Source organism: Xenopus laevis, chromosome 5S (assembly GCF_017654675.1).
Source record: "Xenopus laevis strain J_2021 chromosome 5S, Xenopus_laevis_v10.1, whole genome shotgun sequence".
NCBI lineage: Eukaryota > Metazoa > Chordata > Amphibia > Anura > Pipidae > Xenopus > Xenopus laevis.
In genome coordinates, this window is record NC_054380.1 from 130,662,493 (window position 1) to 130,684,751 (window position 22,259).

Consider the following 22,259-nt stretch of genomic DNA (forward strand, 5'->3'; position numbering starts at 1 on the left):
CGCTGGCACCAGAGCAGGATTGGATTAAACAAAGGCTTGTGAAATCAGTTGGAAACCAGGTTTTTTTTGCATGTTCAACTATATTAAACAACCATGTAAAAGGACCAGTAACATTAAAAAAATTTTTTTTTTTTTTTTAAATTCATTTGTGCATAAAAAAAACCCCATCAAGACACAATTAACTTTAAATTCGCAAAGTCTTTATTATGAAATAACTTACTGATACTCCGCTTGCGCACCTCTTCAGAAACGGCGACGATCCATCGTGCGGCGCTCGATTTCTCCTCCCTGGCTATCTCCTATAGAAGGCAGGGAGGAGAAATCTAGCGCCGCATGATGGATCGTCGCTCTGTCGCCTTTATATCGGTAAGTTATATCTTAATAAAGACTTTGTAAATTTAAAGTTAAATGTGTATTGGTGTTTTTTTTTTTCGTTAAATACAAATGAATTTTTTAAAACATTTTTTTTTCATGTCACTGGTCCTTTAAGATGGAAAAATTAAGTAGATTTTTAATTAATTAAATTAAACATTAAGGCTTAACTCCTACTAGACATTAGGGTAAACTACACAAAAAAAAAATACGTCTATACAATATATTTGGTATGCAACCTTAACCTAGCTCTTAAGAAATATTTTAAATTAAAGTCTAAAGTTGGCACTGTTCTCCTCAGATTCCCGTATGAAGAAAGCAATAGTGGGCTGGAATCTGAGTCGGAGCGTTCCTATGTTTGGATAAAGTACGGTGAGGCAGGAAATCGTTTGGAGAAAAGCAGAAGAGTCAACGAAGTTGGAACCAATCGGCTCAAGGAATGAATAGTGCAATGAGAGGACGTACAAGTCAAGTTTCTGCAAGTGACCAATAACTACAGGCGCTCATTCAGCTGTTAGAACATCAGTCATTTATAATTATGCATATATACTATTAAAAAAAACCACAAAAACGACAAAGTATAGCACAAATAATGGCGGCAGGTAAAGGTTTCCCACGTTACAAGTTCAGCGAGCAGTTGATGGAATTACTATACGGACCATGTGGCAAACGCTTGGCAACTCAGTTTATTGTATAGAAATGTCCGGTTGAATTGTTCCTTTCTACACCTGGGTGGATTTTTGCAGTGTAAGTGCTCTCAATGAAGGAGGAGGAACGCGTGAACTTTACATGTACCATCAGATCATCTTCTGAAAACAAGAATCCAAATATATACACATTTATTGCATGGCCAAAAAAAGCCTGGTAGTAGGTCTTCTGCAAAACACAGTTGTGTCCTAGGAACCTAAGCTTTCTTCTTGTAATAAAGAGAACACACCACATCTTCAAGTTCAGGGTTCAGCCAGTCTCATCTGAATAGGAAAACCGGGGCAGGAAACAAGAGGTCTTGGTCTTCCCTACATTTAACAAGTCGGCTCCACAGAGAATCGGGAGACTAGAACTTAAAAAGTAATAACCATTTCAAGCTTGAAATCCCGAAAGAAGAAAAGCCACAGGGTGGACACTGTTGAGAAAAAAAAAAAGCCATGGATCGGATATCCATCGAATCAGATCGACATGGCGTCCTACGCGTAGAATTCACGCTGTTCGCATGGCTTTTGGTATCCTCCGTTCTTCTGTTTTGGTTCCTCCAAAGAGTAGCTTCCTTCGTCTTTCTTCTTCATCCTATAGAGCATAAACCCAACTAAGAAGACTGCGAATGCCAAGCCGGCCACACCTCCTGCAATGATTCCTAAAAAAAGGAATTAAAGGAAGTTATAGACTCACGATACAATGTATGATATGAATTAATCTCTCTGGGGGAAAAAATAGAGTCCGTTAAGATTTAGGGCAGACTCGGAGATTAGTTGCCCGGCGACAAATTGCCTCAGCAGGCGACTAATCCCCCTGAAAAGCCTTCCCGTCAGCTAAAATCTAAATCGCCGGCGGGATGGCACTCTGAGCACTTCACTTTCCAAAGTTGCCTGAAGTTTCCTTGTGAGGCAACTTCAGAAAACTAAGCGCTCCAAATGCCATCCCGCCGGTGATTTCGATCTCCCCCGAATCTTTGTGTGTTTCTGCTCTTGTGGTGAAGACAAACACAGAGCTACTAGTAGCAGCTACTTTTCATGGCTACAAAACAGACAATACAACAACTACAAAAAGTAGCTACTACTAATTGCTCTGTATGTATTCACCCTTAAACGTAGGGAAAAAACTGATCAACTCAAGGATCATTTTGGCGAACTCAAGGTTCCATGTGCATTAGCATACAGTCAACATATAAGGCCTTCCAATTGCCATTTCCATCATAAATTTGTTTGTTCAAGATACTTCTGGTCACAGTCACAAGGAACACGCTCGTCTTCTTGGCCTCTATCAGCCATGATTCTAAGTGAAGCCAAAGGAACTGCTGGGACTCCAAATATCAGTAAGGTGAACAGACTTTATGGACTCATTACAGAAGATAATGATCTAAGTCAATGTGTGAGCACCGCTAGGCTTCAGGAAGGAGTAGTGGTGATTAAAAGAGGAACAAAGTATCAAAAATGTGTTACTGAGAGGTCCCAAGATAGATAGGATCTCCTGAACCCAGCACTGCAATGTAGGCTTTTTCAGTAAGAATTGTGCAACAGAATGTGATTCTAGACTTGTACCACAGGCTCTCTCTTCCCTGTAACAAAATACAGGACAAAAGAATTGGAGAACTGAGCCTTGCATGACATTGACCCAGAAATTCACATTTTAAAAGAAAACCAGTCTGTTGGAAAACTTTTTTTTAATCAACATGAACTCAACGTGGCTCAACTGTCTCTGTGTCTTCAAGTGAACAGAAACTCTCGTTGTTCAATCTAGTTTTTCTGTTAAAATTACACTTTTACACTTCTTCAACTCCTTCACTCTTGCTTGTTTTACGCTTTTCCTACTCTCCGCAACAGGGGCAGATTTCTAGCATTTAAGCATTAAGGTGGGTGAAAACAGCCAAATAGTACTGTGTGTTGTACCCTGAAGAAACGGTTCATTAAGGAGGTGAATGAGTGGAAGGGACGAGGAGTCTGATTCCTACCAACATGTGCAAAATTTAGAACAATAAACAAAAAGCGACATGAAGACTCTGGAGACGAAAAAGAGCAATTTTTGCTCCGACTGAATATCCATGGAAGAAGATTCTACTGTGTTTAAATGGCAAGTAATTGGCAGTTCTTGCTCCTTGACCAACTCTCCCATGTGTAAATGTGCAACCAGCAACCTTTCATGCCCACATTGACTGGACAAAATAAAGATTTCCTGCAATCCACAGGAAAAAAGAGGCACATTTCTGATCAAAAATTACAGGAAGCTGCAGCTTAAGGTTGAATTTTGTTAGGGTCACAGGGTCGCTCTGGATTTTAGCAGATACAGTAGGCCTATAACATGAGATAAATCATGTTTATTGGTGGTAAATTTATTTGCAGCCCTGAGTCTGCTTCTTCCGTAATTATTAGCACTTTCATCTCTTGGAGACATGCAAAAATACACCAACCTGCTAAAACTTCTTTCCTCTCCATTATTCCATGGGATGCATCGGGAGTGCTTTCTTGTTCAGAAATGTCATTATTTATCATCCGGTGGATCGGTGGTGCTGTCGCCTTTGGGATAACGTCATTAAAATAGAAACCATTTTTCTGGAAGAAAAACAAAAATGTTGACAATCACACAGAGTAGAAAAACATCAACTCTGTCCCATCATGTTTTAAAAATATCTGGGGCTTGTAGAAACAAAGTGACTCTGGCAACAGATGCCTATTATGTGATATGGGAAAGTTTTGGTGAGGAACTTCAATAAGAAAGAATCTATCGCTGAGCCAGAGGGCCTAGCACCTAAGTCTACTGCTCCATAGGAACGGGCAAATTCTGAGATTTTTTGAAACAGAAGAACAAGTGAATTTGTGGTCAGTCTAGCCACCCATATAGATGGCCAAGAACAACAAAGATCTGGGCCTTTGGAAGTCAACAGCATGACCAAAATTACATTGAGAACCCATTTAGAATAAGAAGACATGTTTAAATGGCATCAACTGTATTTCCAAACAGATTCCAAATTTACTGAATGGGGTTTAGCATCAATCAGACAAAGGGCATGCAAGTAAAAGCATAGCAGAAGTCATGGTCTCCTTGTTCTAACAGCAAAGAATCACCAAATCTATAGCCTACGGCTGTACTTCTGCTGAAGAACAACTGCTAAATATGAACACTCAGCATGCCTTACCCTAGTAAGAGGAATACATTTAGAAAATTCCAGACGTTTGCCCTAGCAAATGGATTCCACAAAGCATACCCTGTAAAATAAGTACATTGATTTCGATCATATCCCTCTTACCTCATTTAGCCCTGATGACTCTTCAGTGGTGTCAGCATCACCCTCTTCTGACACAACAGAGGTGTTATGGGATGGCAAGTCTACTAGCTCAGGGATGTTGGCATTTTCATCAAATAAAGGAACAGCACTAGTTGCTGAAGCACCATGGGCCATCCTCCCCTTATGTACTACTGTGGAAACTTCATTGGAGTGCTTGGTCAGGCTTGAAGTAGTTGTGGTAGTTTCTGGAGTCGTATGATGATGAGGATGGTGATGATGGTGATGTTTATTCAGGTCTGCAGGTGTTGTACTGTCATCTACACGATGAGGTATTTCCTCATCAACAGATGTGGTTGTTTCTTGAGTTGTATGATGATGAGGATGGTGATGATGGTGGTGGTGGTGTTTATTGAGGTCTGCAGGTGTTGTACTATCATCTACAGGATGAGGTATTTCCTCATTAACCGATGTGGTTGTTTCTGGTGTTGTATGATGATGAGGATGGTGATGATGATGGTGGTGGTGGTGTTTATTTTGGTCTGCAGGTGTTGTACTATCATCTACAGGATGAGGTATTTCCTCATTAACCGACGTGGTTGTTTCTGGAGTTGTATGATGATGAGGATGGTGATGATGATGATGGTGGTCATGTTTATTTAGGTCTGCAGGTGTTGTACTATCATCTACAGGATCAAGTATTTCCTCATTAACCGACGTGGTTGTTTCTGGAATTGTATGATGATGATGGTGACTATGATGTTTATTAATATGTGCAGGTGTTGTACTGTGATGCACTTCTACATCAAGCTCAGCATGATGGGATGGACTGGAAGTTGTTTTATCAAGACCATGCTGGACATGGAAAACCCCCTCATTAGATGGACTTGTGGTCAATGGCTTCTCATGATTATCTGCAAAAATTCCATCATCCTCCTCATTTTCAGAAGGGTTTGTAGTTGTCTTTTCCCCATACCCAATAAGCACATTATGCACTTGAGCACCGGAAGGATCTTCGGTTGTCTCCTCATATTCCATATACGGTGTACTGGATGATCCTGATGGAGAGTCTTGATCAGGAATGTGATGATCAACTGGCTCATCGGGGTCCCTTTGTTTTATGGTGGTCAACCTATGGTCAGCCTTGTGCAGATCAGGTTCCTCATTGTCCGGTGGACTTGTAGTCCGGTGAATGTAGTGAATGTAAGACTTATCTTCACCGGATGGACTATCAGATGTATCTTCATGCTGATCAGTGGAAGTAGCTGGTTTGGTTGTATGATTGTGGTGATGAGGATGATGATGATGGTGGTGATGATGATGCTGAGGGTGATGCTTTTGTTCTGTGATACTTTCCATTGGGACAGCTGTGGATTTCACTGTGGTTGGACGGTGAGTAGTAGGTTTGTGTGTGGTTGCTTCAGGAGAAGTTGATTCAGCATCATGTCCTACAGCAACAAATACAGGATCAACAAGTTCCTCAAAAGGATCTTTTCTTGGTTTGGTTGTCTCCACTACTCTGGTGGTATGCTCTACTGCAATATACTTTTCATCTACCTTGGGACGTGGTGATGTATTTTCTTGTTCAAAAATGGGCAACACAGATGTAGAAGGAACTTTAAGAAGGGCATCATTTACATCTATGGCTACAAAAGAAACAAAAAGGAAACTAATTACATATTTCAATAATCTTGAAAACAATAAGCACAGTTATATGTTGGCTAGCTGGAGGGAAGCAGATTGTGGCAACATTTAAAGGGGTGTTTCACCCTCAAGTTAACTTTTAGTATGTTATAGAATGGCCAGTTCTAAACAACTTTTCAATTGGTCTTTTTTTTTTATAGTTTTTATTTAATTGCCTTCTTCTGACACTTTCCAGCTTTTACATCACTGAAATGCTCTGAAAGACTACAAATATATTGTTATTGCTACTTTCTATTACTTATAACTCAAAAGCCACATATAATAAAAAATTAGGGATGCACCGAATCCAGGATTCGGTTCCGAATTCGGCCTTTTTTCAGCAGGATTCGGATTTGTTCGAATCCTTCTGGCAGGCCGAACCGAATCCGCTGGGAGGCAAATCACGTGACTTTTTGTCACAAAACAAGGAAGTAAAAAATGTTTTCCACTTTTAAAATTAGGATTCGGAATTCAGCCGAATCTTTCGTGAAGGATTCGAGGGTTCGCCCACAACCAATTGCAAATTGTCTTAGAATATCACTTTCTAGATCATACTAAAAGTTAATGCAAAGATGAACAACCCCTTTAAAGTTATGCAAATGTGAAGAGAATAGCAACATACAGACAGATACGATAGCAATTACATTTATACACAATCATAGGATGTCCTTTGCTTTATTAGCTGTATACAGACTTCCCTGCTCTTTTGCACTGCACCTCAGATGTTTCAGCATTAAAGTGAAAATGTTCCAAACTTGGAAGATTTATTTAATTTCACTAAAGTAAAAATCTATACAATGTCGCCGCAGAAGCAAATAAATATGTTAGGTTTGTAAGTTTAATAATCCATGCTTGGGGTATACTTCCCCTTTTTAAACAGTAAATCCCCCCTTATCATAAGAATAAGCATTGTGAAATATATTGCTGTGTTTTCCTCTCAGTTTGCCAAAGATTTTGGAGACATGTAAGTATGCCATGCAGCTAAATTTGGCCCTGCTCCCTCCTTTTGTTTTGGTTTTAACAGAACTCCCATTATTAGCTATGAAAACCCCCTCTGTAGTATAGGTTTTGCACGCATACCATGGACTCCTTGGATTTACACACATAGCCTCCTTCTGTAGAGCAAATATAGCCAATTACTCTTCAGCCAGGAGCCAGAAATACTCAATCCGCTCCTCTGTATCCATTATTTAAAGGGAAAATAAGACCTGCTCGGGGTCTTAAATAGGCAGGACAGGGGTGAGAGTGGCCCCATTGCTTGAGCCTATTAGGGTAGTCCTCATTATCGCCACAAAGTCATAAAAAAGGCGTTAACGGACAAGATACAATCCCTCAAGCAAGCGAAACAATATGGCACCCGTATTTATGTTTTTTTTATGTAAACATGGAACCAAGCACACGTCTGTTAAGGTGGCCATACACGGGCAGATTAAAGCTGCCGATATCGGTCCTTTAGACCAATTCGGCAGCTGATCTGCCCATGTGTGGGGGCTCCCGACGGGTCCTCCAGATCGATATCAGGCCAAAAATCGGCCAGTTTGATTTTGCGTACAATCCAGGACCGCATCTGCTAGCTGATGCGGTCCAGCGACCCGTCGGATCCCATTCATGGTATTATAATCCGATATTGCCCAGCCGTTAGTGGACATATCAGGTTAAGATCCGCTCGTTTGGCGACCTTGCCAAACAAGCGGTGTATGGCCACCTTAATTCTACTGACAGCTGAGTTAATAGCAACATTTTGGTCAATAACGACCTCCAGCAGATTAGTAACCAAGCATTGGTAAGCAAGGAAGAACCTACCGTCAATTCCTGAGCCAGAGAAGTCCTCGTCATCTCCTGAAGCTTCAAGATCCAACGGTGAGGAGCTCACGCTCACATCCTTAAAAGACAAAACATGGGTATTAAGTAACATTCAAAAGGCAGTAATCATTCTGCTATATTCTGATATACTATTTCTATCTGGCAGATGCTCACATATAATAAAATACATTGCAGAGATGGGTGCAAATAATAAGCCACAGTACCCTATTATTATGGATGTTCATGAACACATCTGGCCATAGCTGTGTCTGTGCAAAGTCTTAGTTATGTACATTGATAAGTCCATGGCAAACCCGGGTCAGAACGTTATGTATGTGTGTATAGGGCTGATCCAGTACCCGGGTCAGACAGTTATGTATGTGTTTATAGGGCTGATCCAGTACCCGGGTCAGACAGTTATGTATGTGTTTATAGGGCTGATCCAGTACCCGGGTCAGACAGTTATGTATGTGTATATAGGGCGGATCCATTACCCGGGTCAGACAGTAATGTATGTGTATATAGGGCTGATCCAGTACCCGGGTCAGACAGTTATGTATGTGTATATAGGGCGGATCCATTACCCGGGTCAGACAGTTATGTATGTGTTTATAGGGCTGATCCAGTACCCGGGTCAGACAGTTATGTATGTGTATATAGGGCGGATCCATTACCCGGGTCAGACAGTTATGTATGTGTATATAGGGCTGATCCAGTACACAATGCAGCCTGTATGTAACTGCCCATCTCCAGCCCAGCAACATGTACAAGATTTACAAGTGCCAAAAGTCATAGGGAAATTGCTTTCCTGGTATAAAAAAAAAAAAAAAATCAGTCACATGTCTCGTTTCCGGCTGCAGAATCAATTGCGAGCCAACTTGACCTCGGGGAAATTGCGACTCGGCAGATATGGGTTTTTTTTTTTATATTTGAAGCCTTTGTCTATTGATCCGTTTGGCTTCCTGCTGTTGAAATAAATACAACTCGCAGAAAATACGACCTTTTCACCTTCAAAAAGGAGTGAATGCAGGAAAAGAACAAGCAGCAGAAGGTCAGGAGTCAGAACTCACTTATCTTATTAAAAAAAAAAAAGATTTTTAAAGGGACAGGATGGCCAAAATAAAATGTGCCGACACAGCTAAATCAGAAACAAGGGAAAGAAGATGGACTAAGAGACTGTTGAATACAATTGTTATACTATTTGATTTATTTGAGCTAAGGGGGCGGGTTCTGGTGTGGTACACTCCCACTCAACGGGATTGTGTCATGATTTTTATGATGTCATTTTTATTTCTAAATGACAGTTTACTCTGCAAATATTTCACTCTACAATATAAAATTTAATTCCTGAACGAGCAAGTGTATTTTTTAGTTGTACTATTGGTGTGTAGGTGCATCTCCGGTCATTTTGCCTGGTCATGTGCTTTCAGAAAGAGCCAGCACTTTAGGATGGAACTGCTTTCTGGCAGGCTGTTGTTTCTCCTACTCAATGTAACTGAATGTGTCTCAGTGGGACCTGGATTTTACTATTGAGTGTTGTTCTTAGATCTACCAGGCAGCTGTTATCTTGTGTTAGGGAGTTGCTATCTGATTACCTTCCCATTGTTCTGTTGTTAGGCTGCTGGGGGGGGGGTGCTATCACTCCAACTTGCAGTACAGCAGTAAAGAGTGACTGAAGTTTATCAGAGCACAAGTCACATGACTGGGGGCAGCTGGGAAACTGACATTTTATCTAGCCCCATGTCAGGTTTCAAAATTAAATATAAAAAACTTGTGTTCGAATCGAATTGGGACTATTCACTAGTCAAAGTACACTAAATTTAGTTCGAAATTGGAATTTAAAAATTCTATTTTTCAATTCGAGCCTTGATGAATCTGCTTCTAAGGGTAAGGGCACAAAGGCAGATTTGGGCAGATTAGTGGAGGCAGTTCGGGGAGATTAGTCGCTCTGAAGAAGAGGAGATTTGTCGCCGGCCAACTAAATCTCCCCAAATGTTCGCATGTTTATCTGCCCTAAGCTATGGCAAGTGATAGGAACAGACCTGAAATAAGGAATCATTTCCTTTTATTAGGAGTTGCACTACAGTTTTCACCAAGTTTTTCACTTTTTATTTACTCTTCTTATCTCATCTGTTCTGGGAGTTTATCTTATAAACCAGTGTAAACAGAAAGCCTGCCTCTATCTTCCCAGAACACCTTCAAAGATTCACTGACTGCTCTGAGCAAAGTCTCTCTGTTGAGGAACAGCCATAAAACCTTTCCAGACTCTTCACTTTTTAATTAATAGACCTGTAGAAAGTCATTGTATTAAAGGGGCATGATCTTCTAAATAAAAAGCCTACACAGCACAATGCATTATATCAGGGCTCATGATGTTCTATGGACGTGGTGTTGTTCTTAGTGAGATGTTGACTTATTTTGCATACTGGATCAGTAAATGACCAGATAGGAGGAGACCATATTGGTTAAATGCTTGGTCCATCAAAATGACCTGTAAAGCAATTCAGCTAGTCTTTGGTAGGTCCTTCTATAGACGAGATACCTGAGGATATTTGTTCTGCCACAACCATGGTTAGTTTTCCATCTACACTGCCTTCCACCTTTTAGGAATGTACTGCTCACAGTAGTAGGGAATCTACTGAGTGGCCAATGACCACAAACGATGGAAAGAGGCCATTGAACTCTCCAGATTTTCCAGTTTGCTCAATAACAATCTAATCAGTATCGAAAGGACTGCAAAATAGTGGAGGAACTTCAAGCACCTTTAGGCTTCATATTGCATTGGAATGGAGGGTGCTATCAAGAACATTAGCCATAAAACCAATGCAACTGGGGTTTTTCCTCCGTGCAACCTAGGAAGGAAGCAGTATTATTCCACTGACAATGTCAACAAGGCCATGTGAGCAAAACAACGCCATTTAGTAAGCATTTTAATCACACCAGCCACAACAATAACCCACAGTTAAGTCAAGGTTGAACAGTCATCACGAGACACAGAACTCCTCATTGAGATTTCCATCTCTGTTGCAGAGAAGTTTCAAGTTCTGAAAGGCGGCCGAACATCTAAAGAGCCCAGTTGGTATCAGCAGACGGTGACCAGCAGTGATTGATGATTGTTTAAGATACTCAACTGTGTGCAACAGGCCAGTACTTCCCAACCAAATCAATGTACTGATCCAACCAGTCTATAAACACAATGCTTAAAGGATAACATTAAATGTTACAAGCAAATCAGCTTTTTGTACAGGTTAGGGCAACATATTGCACCAGAGGACAATGGTGTCTTAAGGTAGCCATAGATGTTCCGATTTTTAAAAGATCTTTTCGTTATCATAAGACCAAGCTTATCTAGAAATAATTGTTTAAATGTACGATTTGTCCATCAACTAAAAAAGACCATTGCAAGTGATATCATCTAGTGGAAGCCAGAAAAACTGTGGGTAGCCGCCTGCTTGGCCCTGCAAACAATTGGACAATGGATACATTTCACTGTGAATGATGAAACCTGCTCAAGCAATGTCGGACAAAAAATCATTAGATGCACATCCGGTGCCCATTAACATCACAATAATTTGATGGATTTGTAGGATCTCACTAAAATCTGCCATTGTGGAAAGAAAAATTTTAACGTCTATGGTGAGCTTAAAACTGTGTTAGGGGTCTATAAGTGCAAGGATACGCCTGGAAGGCCAATCAGCATATTTTCTGCTCTGGATATCCATAGAAATATAGTAAAGTGCCTATTAAAGCTATGTTTTCATATAGATATAATCATGTTATTCCCTCCTTTACTCAAAAACAGGGCCTCTAGCACAAAAACAAAAAGATCTTTGCGGTAAGAGATTCACGCATGGACTTTTTGTTCTCTCTGTGGCACATTTATGGCCAACTGTCAATTTAGTTTTGCTAGCCTCTTTAAAACAATATGCAAACTGCATAAGATTCAATTTACGGATGTCAAACACACAGGCCCCCAGCTGATTCTCTGCTGAAGGCTAAATGGACATTATTAGAGGCCTACTTATACCAGTGCTTTTGGCTATCCTGAAAGGTAGAGTATTTGAAGGACCTCAACAGGTTTTTCCCATGTGAAGACACACATTAGGTGTCCTATGTATTTGCTCATGATACCATGCTGAAAGTTAAACATCCACATTGGGAACAGACTGATTGATGCAAAAGTATTCCTTAATTTGTTCAAAAGGCCTACATTAAGCTGGCCATAGATGTTTTTTAAAAGATCTTTTCGTTATCGTAAGACCAAGCTTATCTTGAAACAATTGTTTAAATGTATGATTTGTCCAACAACTTAAAAAAGACAATTTCAAGCGATGTTGTCTAGTTGAAGCCAGGAAAACTGTAGGTAGCTGCCTTCTTGGCCCTGCAAACAATTGGACAATACATAGATTTCACTGTGGCCGATGAAAACTTTCTAACCTGGCCGATCAATTTTCTGAACGATTTCGGACAAAAACGTTAGATGCACGATCGTTCGATTCCCACTAACCTCGCGATAATTTGACTGATTGGTTGTATTGCATGGAAATCGGTCGTTCGTCAAAGAAAAATCTTTGCTGGATTTGGTGGCCAGATCTCTTGAAAAAGCTGCAGACCTGACATTAAAATAAAGCCGAATTGAGGGCCACCCTTCTAGCTGGATTATTTGTGCTTTATTCATAAAATAAAAGAAGAAGCTATGTCTGTTGGAGAAGATCTCATGCTAAATCTCCTGCAGGCCCCCTTGCAACGCCCGTCACCCTACTCAATCCAGTGATACACTTACCCCACCCTTCTCTGGCTTCACCAGAAAGAGCAGGTGAGGACACGGGTCTCTTTAAAATCTTTGGCCCATGTTGCAGGAGGGAATTTCCTGACCCAAAGTTACAATTTTGGCCTTTTTCTTTGTCCGTACACTGGTTTTCCATGTGCTTGACATCAGAAACGATGCAAAAAAGAAGAGCCCAAAAAATATGTGAATACAAGTACCTCCGGGACAGGCACCGTTCTTTTTTTACATATCTATACGATAAGCGCTAAATAATTTTACTAACATTTCTGTGCCAGTATTGCAGAAAATCTGTTAACTTTCAGAAAACAAACAAAATCCACTGCCGCTGATAGAACTACTCCAGACGCCTTCAACATCATAATGAGAACATAAATATTTGTGCTTATTGCATCGGTGCAAGCAGTAGCGTGACCTTGATGTGGTTGAAGTTAATGTCTCAGAAAACGAGCTGCACGTTCCATCAGTAGCGAGCCCCTCTGTAGGCTAACCGTGCGCATACTGCACTCACTGTGTGAGGCAAACACGGAGCTCAAGGCTTAAAGGCTAAAAAAGCAGCAATTGTGGGATCCAGTTTCAGTAATCAGTACAAAATGGTATCAATTATACACCCATTCCTCCGTACCTCCCAACATTTTAAAAACAGATAGGTTAAAAAGATTGGCCGCAAAACAATGGACACGCCTATTTTTGTGGAAACACCCCCTAATTACCAGGTCCATTTTACAAAATTTGTCAGGTTATGAAAGTTTGAACACATTTCTGTGGTTTTTAATGTGTTTTTACAATTTTGCTAATGAAGGTGAATTGCCCTATCTTAAATTGTTACAAATGTATCTATGTGCACCTGGCAAATATTCTGGACTCTCTGCCAAAGCCAATTAAGTTTTAGAAATTTGATCTCCTGCACTGAACAGACAGAAAAAGATACAAAGAGAAAGTCGGGACATTTCAGTAACAAACCGGTACTGTGGGTTGTGCAATTTCCCAGCTGCCCCAAGTCATGTGACTTGTGCTCTGAAACTTCAATCACTCTTTACTGCCGTTCTGCAAGTTGGAGTGATATCAACCCCCTCCCTTTCCCCCCCCAGCAGCCAAACAACAGAACAATGGGAAGGTAACCAGATAGCAGCTCCCTAACACAAGATAACAGCTGCCTGGTAGATCTAAGAACAACACTTAATAGTAAAAACGCATGTCTCACTGAGACACATTCAGCTACATTGAGTAGGAAAAGCAGCAGCCTGCCAGAAAGCATTTCTCTACTTAAGTGCAGGCACAAGTCACATGACCAGGGGCAGCTGGGAAATTGAAAAAATATCTAGCCCCATGTCAGATTTCAAAATTGAATATAAAAAAATGGATTTCATTGCAGAATTCTGCTGGAGTAGTAGCACTATTAACTCATGCGTTTTGAAAAAAACATGTTTTCCGATGACAGGATCCCTTTAAGTAGCTGTAATGTAGCTTTCACAGGCATCTCCTTGTGCAAGACCTGCCAGCTGACTGGTCAGAATCATTATTTGACCATAGCTCTGTAGAATGTCAGGATAGGTCAAGCAAGAGACAATATAACTGACCCCAGGACAGCCATGGATCAACTGTAGGTCAACGACATCAAAAACAAAACCTGACATTGCTGCTGTTCTCATTCACAAACATTTTACTCCTCTGAATTTATACCTTGTTCCATGGGTTGAACAAGGGGCTCTTTCCTTGTACAAGAAAATAGGCCACGATTCATACAAGTACATAATTAAGTGCTACTTCTCACCACATCAAATAAATCTATTCGGTTGAAAATAAATTCTCAATTTAGCATCAATGCATGCTTATTATATTTTATTGTGCCGGCCTGCCCAGCTTAGAAACGGTTCTGGTAGCTCCAGGTGTCATGGAGGCGCCCACATGTTATAAACACGCATGCAATAAACGAGCACAGATGCTGAATTAAGAATTTTCGACTTATTAAAATACATTTAATTAGATGTAAACATTGATGTGGTTAAATGATTACAGGCATTCAGAGCATGACAGATACCCTTTAACTAACCAGCCAGCCAACCAGGAGCCGTGAGAAACACATAAAAGATTAGTGCACATATTTCAAGCATTATAGGCTTAAGTGACCATTGGCTATATTGAGACTATATGGGTAGTTGTATTGTCGCTGAGAAATTTAGGATGGAGTTCCTCTAAAGGTGGCCATAGATGCTCCGATATCGTACAAAGCAAATTTTCGGACAATATTGGCATGTGTATGGTTGGAGACGAGCCGACTGAGATTGGCAGAAGACTTGGATATCGGTGAGCTTGTTGGAAATTTTTTATCAGGCACCTGAACATTGGCCATTGTTAGTGCTGAATCGTCAGATACAGGTAGAATTCTCTCGATTCTCCCTCTATACGTTTCAGCTCTACACGTGTATTTAAACAAACGATCTTCCTTGGAAAGATCGTAATTGTTGCGTCTATGGCCATCTTTAGCCAGTTATCCCCAACCAGTGGCTCATGAGCAACATGTTTCTCAGCAACCCCTTGGATGTTGCTCCCAGTTGCCTCAAAGTACCGTATATACTCGAGTATAAGTTTTTCAGCCCCCAAAATATGCTGAAAAACTCTACCTCGGCTTATACTCGGGTCAAGCGCAAAAACGGTCGCCGGCGTCCAAGAATAGTCTCCGGCATCCAAGAATGGTCGTCCGCGTCCAAAAACGAGACGCCGGCACCTCCAATGGGAGCAGAAACCCTCAATTTTTTGATTGAAACTTACCAGAAGCTGCTGCATTACTCACCCTAGGCTTATACTCGAGTCAATAAGCTCTCCCAGTTTTTGGAGGTATAATTAGGTACCTCGGCTTATACTAGGGATGGCTTGTACTCGAGTATATACGGTAGGTCCTTTTTTTGAATTCCAGGCTTGGAGACGAGTTTTGGTGTACTTCTAAAGCCAGGCGTGCCCAAAAGGTAGATCGGGATCTACCAGTAGACCTTTAGCTGGTGATCAGTAGATCTCAAGACACTGTCAACCAACAGCTTTTTCATATTACCCTCCTGTTTCATGGTTTTTATGCATATATTTATTACGTTAAGGTTACATAAGGAATGGTTGTTTATATAACAATATACATTTTCCCATTAATCAGTATTTAAGTAATATTTTCAATGGAATAGAATGCTTTTATGGATGTAGATCCTCATGGGACAATAACACTAAAAGTAGACATTGCATTAGAAAATTATGGGCACTCCTGTGCTAACAGAGTCTCCTGTAGGCTACAAGTCCACATAGGGGCTACCAAATAGCCAATCGCACCCCTCATCTTGCACCACCCAGGAACAAAAACTCATGCTTGAGCTGCTTCTCGACTATCTATATATTGGAATGTCACTCATGGGTATGTGCCCCTGGGCACGGGTCCTTTCCTCCATGTAAAGTCGCCTTGTTCCTTGAATCATTGCATGAGAAGAAAGAACAGTTCCGCTGAGACTAATCTCGCACAATTGTAATCTTCTGGTGGAAGGGGACGGCACAAGGGCACTCGCTAAAATATGAAAGCCAATAGCATCAAAGGCAAGTCCCAACTCATTTCTCCCCTTCCCTGATAAACTGGATTAACTCACTGCTGGCGACTGACGACGGTACATTTGCAGGAATCAGCAACAAACAGGGTAATGTAACGCATTTGACACCCTCCGGCAGCTGTGCTTCTCGTCTACCACCTATCGGACTAGAAATTTTTGATGACTTGGTAAAATGTTCTTTTCAGACTCTCCCAAAATGACAGTTGCAGAAATAACTAGATCGATCTTGAATAAAGCATGGCGGGGCACTCAATTTGGCACGAATGTTAGGAAAGAATTAGTTACTTGCACCCCAAAATAGGAGCAAATATTGGCCTAACGGGAAAAAAGTAATGAAAATAAGAACTTTCTTTACGCATCATCTCACCGAAATAAAAAAACTCTGAATATACGGGTATGGGATCGGTTATCCATAATGCTCGAGACCTGGGGCTTTCTGAATAACTGATCTTTCCGTCATTTGGATCTTCGTAACACAAGTCTACTAGAAAATCAAATAAACATAAAATAAACCCAACAGGCTGGTTCTGCTTCCAATAAGGACTAATTAAAATTAAATTTCCTTTTTCTCTGCATTATAAAACAGTACCTTGTACTTGATCCCAACTAAGATTAGTTGGGATCAAGTACAAGGTACTGTTTTATTAATACAGAGAAAAAGGGAAATTATTTTTAAAAATTTTGATTATTTGGATAAAATTGAGTCAATTGGAAACAAGCCCTCTGTAATTCTGAGCTTTCTGGATAACGGGTTTCCGGATAATGGATCCCGTACCTGTAATAAATTGAAAACTCTTATTTCTAAAATATTCAAATCTCACCTCAGTGTGGACATAAGTCCTGTATTCCTTGCCCCAATGGAATTTCTAAACCTGCCCCAACGGCATGTCTGGGAAAGTTTATGCTTATGGCTAGCGTTAGGAGAGAAGATTTGATGACACAAGACGGCACTTGCCAACCCCAAGGTACTACTCTGCTCTACATGTTAAAAAATGGGGCAATACTGGGGGTGCAAATTGGTGGAGTTGTGGAGGAGGAGGGCTCTCAGGGAAACAACATTTCACCTACGGCTTTTGAACTCTTATAACCCCAAGGTTACAATATCCCTTGGTCAAAAATGTACATTTAAAGGGGACCTGTCACCCAGACATCAAAAGCTGTATAATAAAAGTCCTTTTCAAATTAAACATGGAAACCAATTTTTTTTTAAGCTTTCAAAGTTGTTGTAAACTCATTTCAAATTCTCAGCTGTCAATCAAATATTGCCTGCCCCTCCTCTATGCCCATAGAGGCGGGGCTGGCAATTACTTTCACTTTCCATTCAGCACTTGTACTCCCCCCTATTCCCTCCCCTGCTCTCTTCCCAATTTAATTGTGTAGCTAGTGCATGGGTTTTGATTTGGAGAAGATGCAAGGCTTGTTTTAATAAGTGTCCACAAAATGGCTCCTGCCTCCCTGTTATCACTACGAGTTACCCGATTGCTGGAAACAAGATTTAAATAAATTTATATAGTGTAATTAAAATTCATTTTGCTTGACTAACGTGATACAATAGGATTTGGAATATTTTTTTCAGGTGACAGGTCCACTTAAATGCCACCAAGCCACCCATGCACTTCTGGTTAACTAATTTCCCACTATTGCCCTGAATTGGAGAGGACATTGCTGCCTTCCCACTACACTGATCCAAGCAGCTAGGACCGTGATATTCCTAGTCCTGGTTGTACATATTTTTATGGTCCCACATTGTGACGTCCTCCCACATTGTGACATCCTCCCACATTGTGACATCCTCCCACATTGTGACGTCTCACTACTGCAAGGTTTAGACACAACAAAAATCTGCTCATTGCATCCCTACATCAAAGGCCAAAGAAAGGCTATCCGTGCTCTGTTTGTGTAAACACCTAAATAGGAGGGACCAGAGCCAACCTGTAGGAAGATTATTTTACATACCTGTAGCCAATCAGAATATTAGAACAGCCACTCACTCAGATTCCAGCAATGAAATGTGCCAAAGCAAGCGTGTACATTAGAACCTTGATGCCCCCCTTAAAGGGGAATTCCACCCAAAAACATTTGTGCATAAAGAAAGAGAATATAATTCTAAGAAAATTCCACTAGACACCTCAAAATAAATTTTCAAGGGTGTGATTCACATTTACAATACCTTGCAGTATTTTTTTTCTTTTCTTACATAAATTTTTTGAATTATTTGCCTTCTGACTCTTTTCAACTTTCAAATGGGGGTCACTGACCCCCATCTAAAAAAAACAAATGCTCTGTAAGGCTACACATTTAATATTATGGCTACTTTGCATTATTCATCTTTCTATTCAGGCCTCTCCTATTCATATTCCAGTCTCTTATCCCAATCAATGCATGGTTGCTAGGGGAATTTGGATACTAGCAACCAGATGGCTGAAATTGAAAACTGAGGAGCTGCTGAATAAAAAGCTAAACAACTCAAAAACCACAAATAATGAAAACCAATTGCAAATTGTCTCAGAATATCACTCTTCATCACATTACACTCAAAGGTGAACAATCCCTTTAAAGTTGAAACCTGGTAGAAGCTGGTTCTGCTCCAGGTCTGTTAATTAGCTGGATTCTGCTGCATTGATTCAGAGCTGGGAGTGGTGAGAGGAGAAACAGACAGATACTGCTTGCACAAGACATTACATGTAGAACCATTGACAAGTATTAATGAATGTACAATGGGAAGTTGCTTCGGTTGCATTTCATTTTATTGGGTAAAAACGGCTTCTGAGTAGACACCCCCTTTAACTCAGTATAAACTGCTCGTCTGAGTGTAATGATGTTCTCATGAGCCCCCGTGCCATCCACAGTTTTAAGGAACATTAAAAACCAGAGCAGACTGAAATTCAATGCAAAAAATTTCCCTTTTAAAATGAGCTCACGGAGCTTGATTTAATCCTCGGGAATTTTCTTTCTAGCCTGTTGCTAAGTGGAGATTTTTTGCCTTCAAATAAACCCTAATTACTTTACAAGGCAAACTGCATTAAAAAAAAAGGTAAAAAAAAAAGTCTAAAAGGAAAATGCAATATGAAGAAGGATGAAAATCTGCTCTGATTAAATTCCATCACCCCTGCAATTTCCCAAAATTCTAGCCTTGATCTTTAAAGGAAAGGATATGTTGGGAAGGCCGCAGCTTGTGTGCCAGTGGAGCAAATGAAGAAACTGTACAAACCGCCAGCCGCAATTCCAAGAAGGAACCGCCAGTTTAGATAAAAGCAGACTGCAACTGCTCTATTATGTACAGCATTTAGTATTCAATTTGCAGATAATCTAGAAATGGATTTATAGAGGAATATCGGCAAATTCATGGATGTTTTAAAAAAAGGCTGGATATGACAACTGAATTGATTTCGGAAGGGTCAGTTTTATTCTTATGAGCAAAAATAAGGAGAAGCATGAATGGGTGGGGAAAGGGGTGGTTCACCTAGAATGACCGATTCTTTAAAAATTTTCAATAGGTCTTCATTTTGTATAGTTTTTCAAGTACCGGTATATGCCTTCTTTTACTCTTTCCAGCTCTCAAACAAGGGATCACTGACCCAGTCAGCCGAAAAAATACTATTATTGTTACTTTTTATTACTTATCTTTCTATTCAGGCCCTCTCCTATTCCTATCTCTCATTTAAACCACAGCATGGTTGCTAGGGTAATGTAGATCCCAGCAACCAGACAGATACTGGAGAATAGCAAGCTAAATAATTCAAAAACAAACAAAAGAAAATAATAAATGAAGACCAGTTAACAAATTGTCTCAAAGTGTCACTCTAGATCATAATAAAAGTTATTTTTAAGGTGCAGTCTAGTAACCAATCAGCAGTTAGCTTCTAATCTAGCACAGTTACAGCAAAGATAAATAAATAATTGAACAAATAATAATAATAATAATAAAAAAATAGTAGATCGATAAACAAGTTGCTGTGTAGCCATGGGGGCAGCCATTCAAGCACAAGACAAATAGTAGATAACAGATAAATACTGAAGAATCCCATTGTATAATATAGAGCTTAAAAGGAGAATTCAACCCTTAGTTTAAAAAACCCTCCCCCTCCTCCCTGGAAAAAGATTTTCGGCAATTTTCGTCGCATGCGCAGTCATTTGGGCCTGGAAATTGACACCAACTGTGCATGCGCCGAAAATGTTGTTAAAACACAAAGATTACTGGAGAAGAACTCCGAGGCCAGAATCTGCACGGAGGGGCGCGTAAAAAATTAGGGGCATTTGCCCGGGGGGAGGAGGGTCTACCCAGGGTAGGGGGGAGAGTTTTTTTTATTTCGGGTTGAATTCTCCTTTAACTGTTTACTGCTATAGTAGTACTTATCTGTTATCTACTGTGTATCCTGTGCTTGAATGGCTGCCCCCATGGCTACACAGCAGCTTGTTTATATAAACTATAGTAGTACTTATCTGTTATCTACTGTGTATCCTGTGCTTGAATGGCTGCCCCCTTGGCTACACAGCAGCTTGTTTATATAAACTATAGTAGTACTTATCTGTTATCTACTGTGTATCCTGTGCTTGAATGGCTGCCCCCATGGCTACACAGCAGCTTGTTTATATAAACTATAGTAGTGTTTCTGAAGCAAACAGTGTACAACTTACACAACAGTACATTATATTTTCATTACTTTAAAACACCAACACCTTCTAAGGGCCACCCACCACCAAATGATCGAGATAAAAACGCCATTATGCTGGGAAACTACGAATTAGGGAAACTGTAATAACCACCAGAACTACAAATATGCATCCAATTGTTACTCCCCATTTAGATTTGATACATTTATCCACATTTTTGAGCTATAGTTTATTAACGCAGTCTATCACAAAGGACTTGTATAAAACCAATCATGCGGAGCGCTCACCTCCCTGGTTCACACTTTTAGATCACAGTGATGTTACTAAAGTATCAAAATATCAAATTATGTTGCAATTTCTGATACAAACAGGCTTTATTGATCTTGGATACTTTTTTCAAACAATTATGTCATATTTTTTTGATACAACGGACTCTATTCTTTGGATTTTTTTGGATACTTTTACTTATCCAGTTTGCCTTTTTGTTTTTGGACACTTATTGGACTGATCACTGTTTCACTACCTAATTTTGGGTTGGATGAGATTTAAAGGATTTATGTATATATAACGTTGGTGATGTCACTGGAGAGGGGGCTGGGCATGTAGTCACACCCCCTTCCTCACTTTAAAAGAGCATTGTATGGTGTAACACAGGGCTTGATAAAGGGCCTAGTAGGCTCGAAACGTTGCCTTTTGCATATGGGCTAAATAAAATTTCCTTTTGAACACAACTGCAACCAGACTCAGTGTGCTGCTGGCTTTCTTCTGGATATCATGAAGGACTTGGCAGCACAATATAGTAGTGATGTGCGGGACAGCCAGACACCCGCGGGCCCGATCTCGCGGGTGGCGCTCTTCTTCTCCTCTCCCTGCCCGCTACCGTCAAATGCCGGCTTCCAGGTTCGTCTTTTATAGACGCTTTGCCTGCTCGCACCTTTTGTGACATTGGCGGGGAGGGTCGAGTCTAAAAAAGCTAAGCGGAAATCGGATGCGGCAGGCGCGGGCCAAGGGAGGGCGGGTTAGGGTCATGGAAATCCCGACCCGCACATCCCTACAATATAGATATAATAGATATTTAAAATATATGATTACAAAGCTTTTAGAAGTAACTATGCTTCCCTAAGCCAAGATCTTGCTGGTTGTTTACCATTTTCACTGACACTACACAACGCGACTGCGACCAAATGTACGTATATATTTCCAGATTCCATTTTTCAGACCACACAATGAGCAGACAGCAGAAAGATCATATTATTTCCCATTGTTTTGCACAGGATGCGCTTCCCAAAGCAATCAAAGCCTCAATTGTGAGCAGGACTGAGCCCAATCATCATAAAAACTGTGGGTTCCAGGCAACAACAAAGATGGGCAGGGCATCAATTTCTCATTGTGTTGCTAATTATTTATTATAGTAGCCTTTGATTTACATAACAGTGACACATTTATGCAGCACTTTACAGAGATTCGTTATCAGTTGGAACAG

General features: G+C 40.4%; 1 protein-coding gene across 2 annotated transcripts in view; it reads right to left on the reverse strand.

The window, feature by feature from the left end:
* Positions 1-769: 769 nt before the first annotated feature.
* LOC108718258 (syndecan-3) overlaps positions 770-22,259 on the reverse strand; it is a 38,818-nt gene continuing 17,328 nt past the window's right edge. Inside the window, exons 2-6 of one of the 2 annotated variants that reach the window (XM_041565065.1) lie at positions 7,793-7,871; positions 5,057-5,952; positions 4,331-4,942; positions 3,494-3,635; positions 770-1,723 (exon numbers count right to left, since the gene is read on the reverse strand). In XM_041565065.1, coding sequence (XP_041420999.1) covers positions 1,557-1,723; positions 3,494-3,635; positions 4,331-4,942; positions 5,057-5,952; positions 7,793-7,871 — 1,896 coding nt within the window. In that variant the 3' untranslated portion in view covers positions 770-1,556. Of the gene's footprint in view, positions 1,724-3,493; positions 3,636-4,330; positions 5,953-7,792; positions 7,872-22,259 lie in introns of both variants that reach the window. The other variant, XM_018265958.2, reaches the window with a different exon arrangement.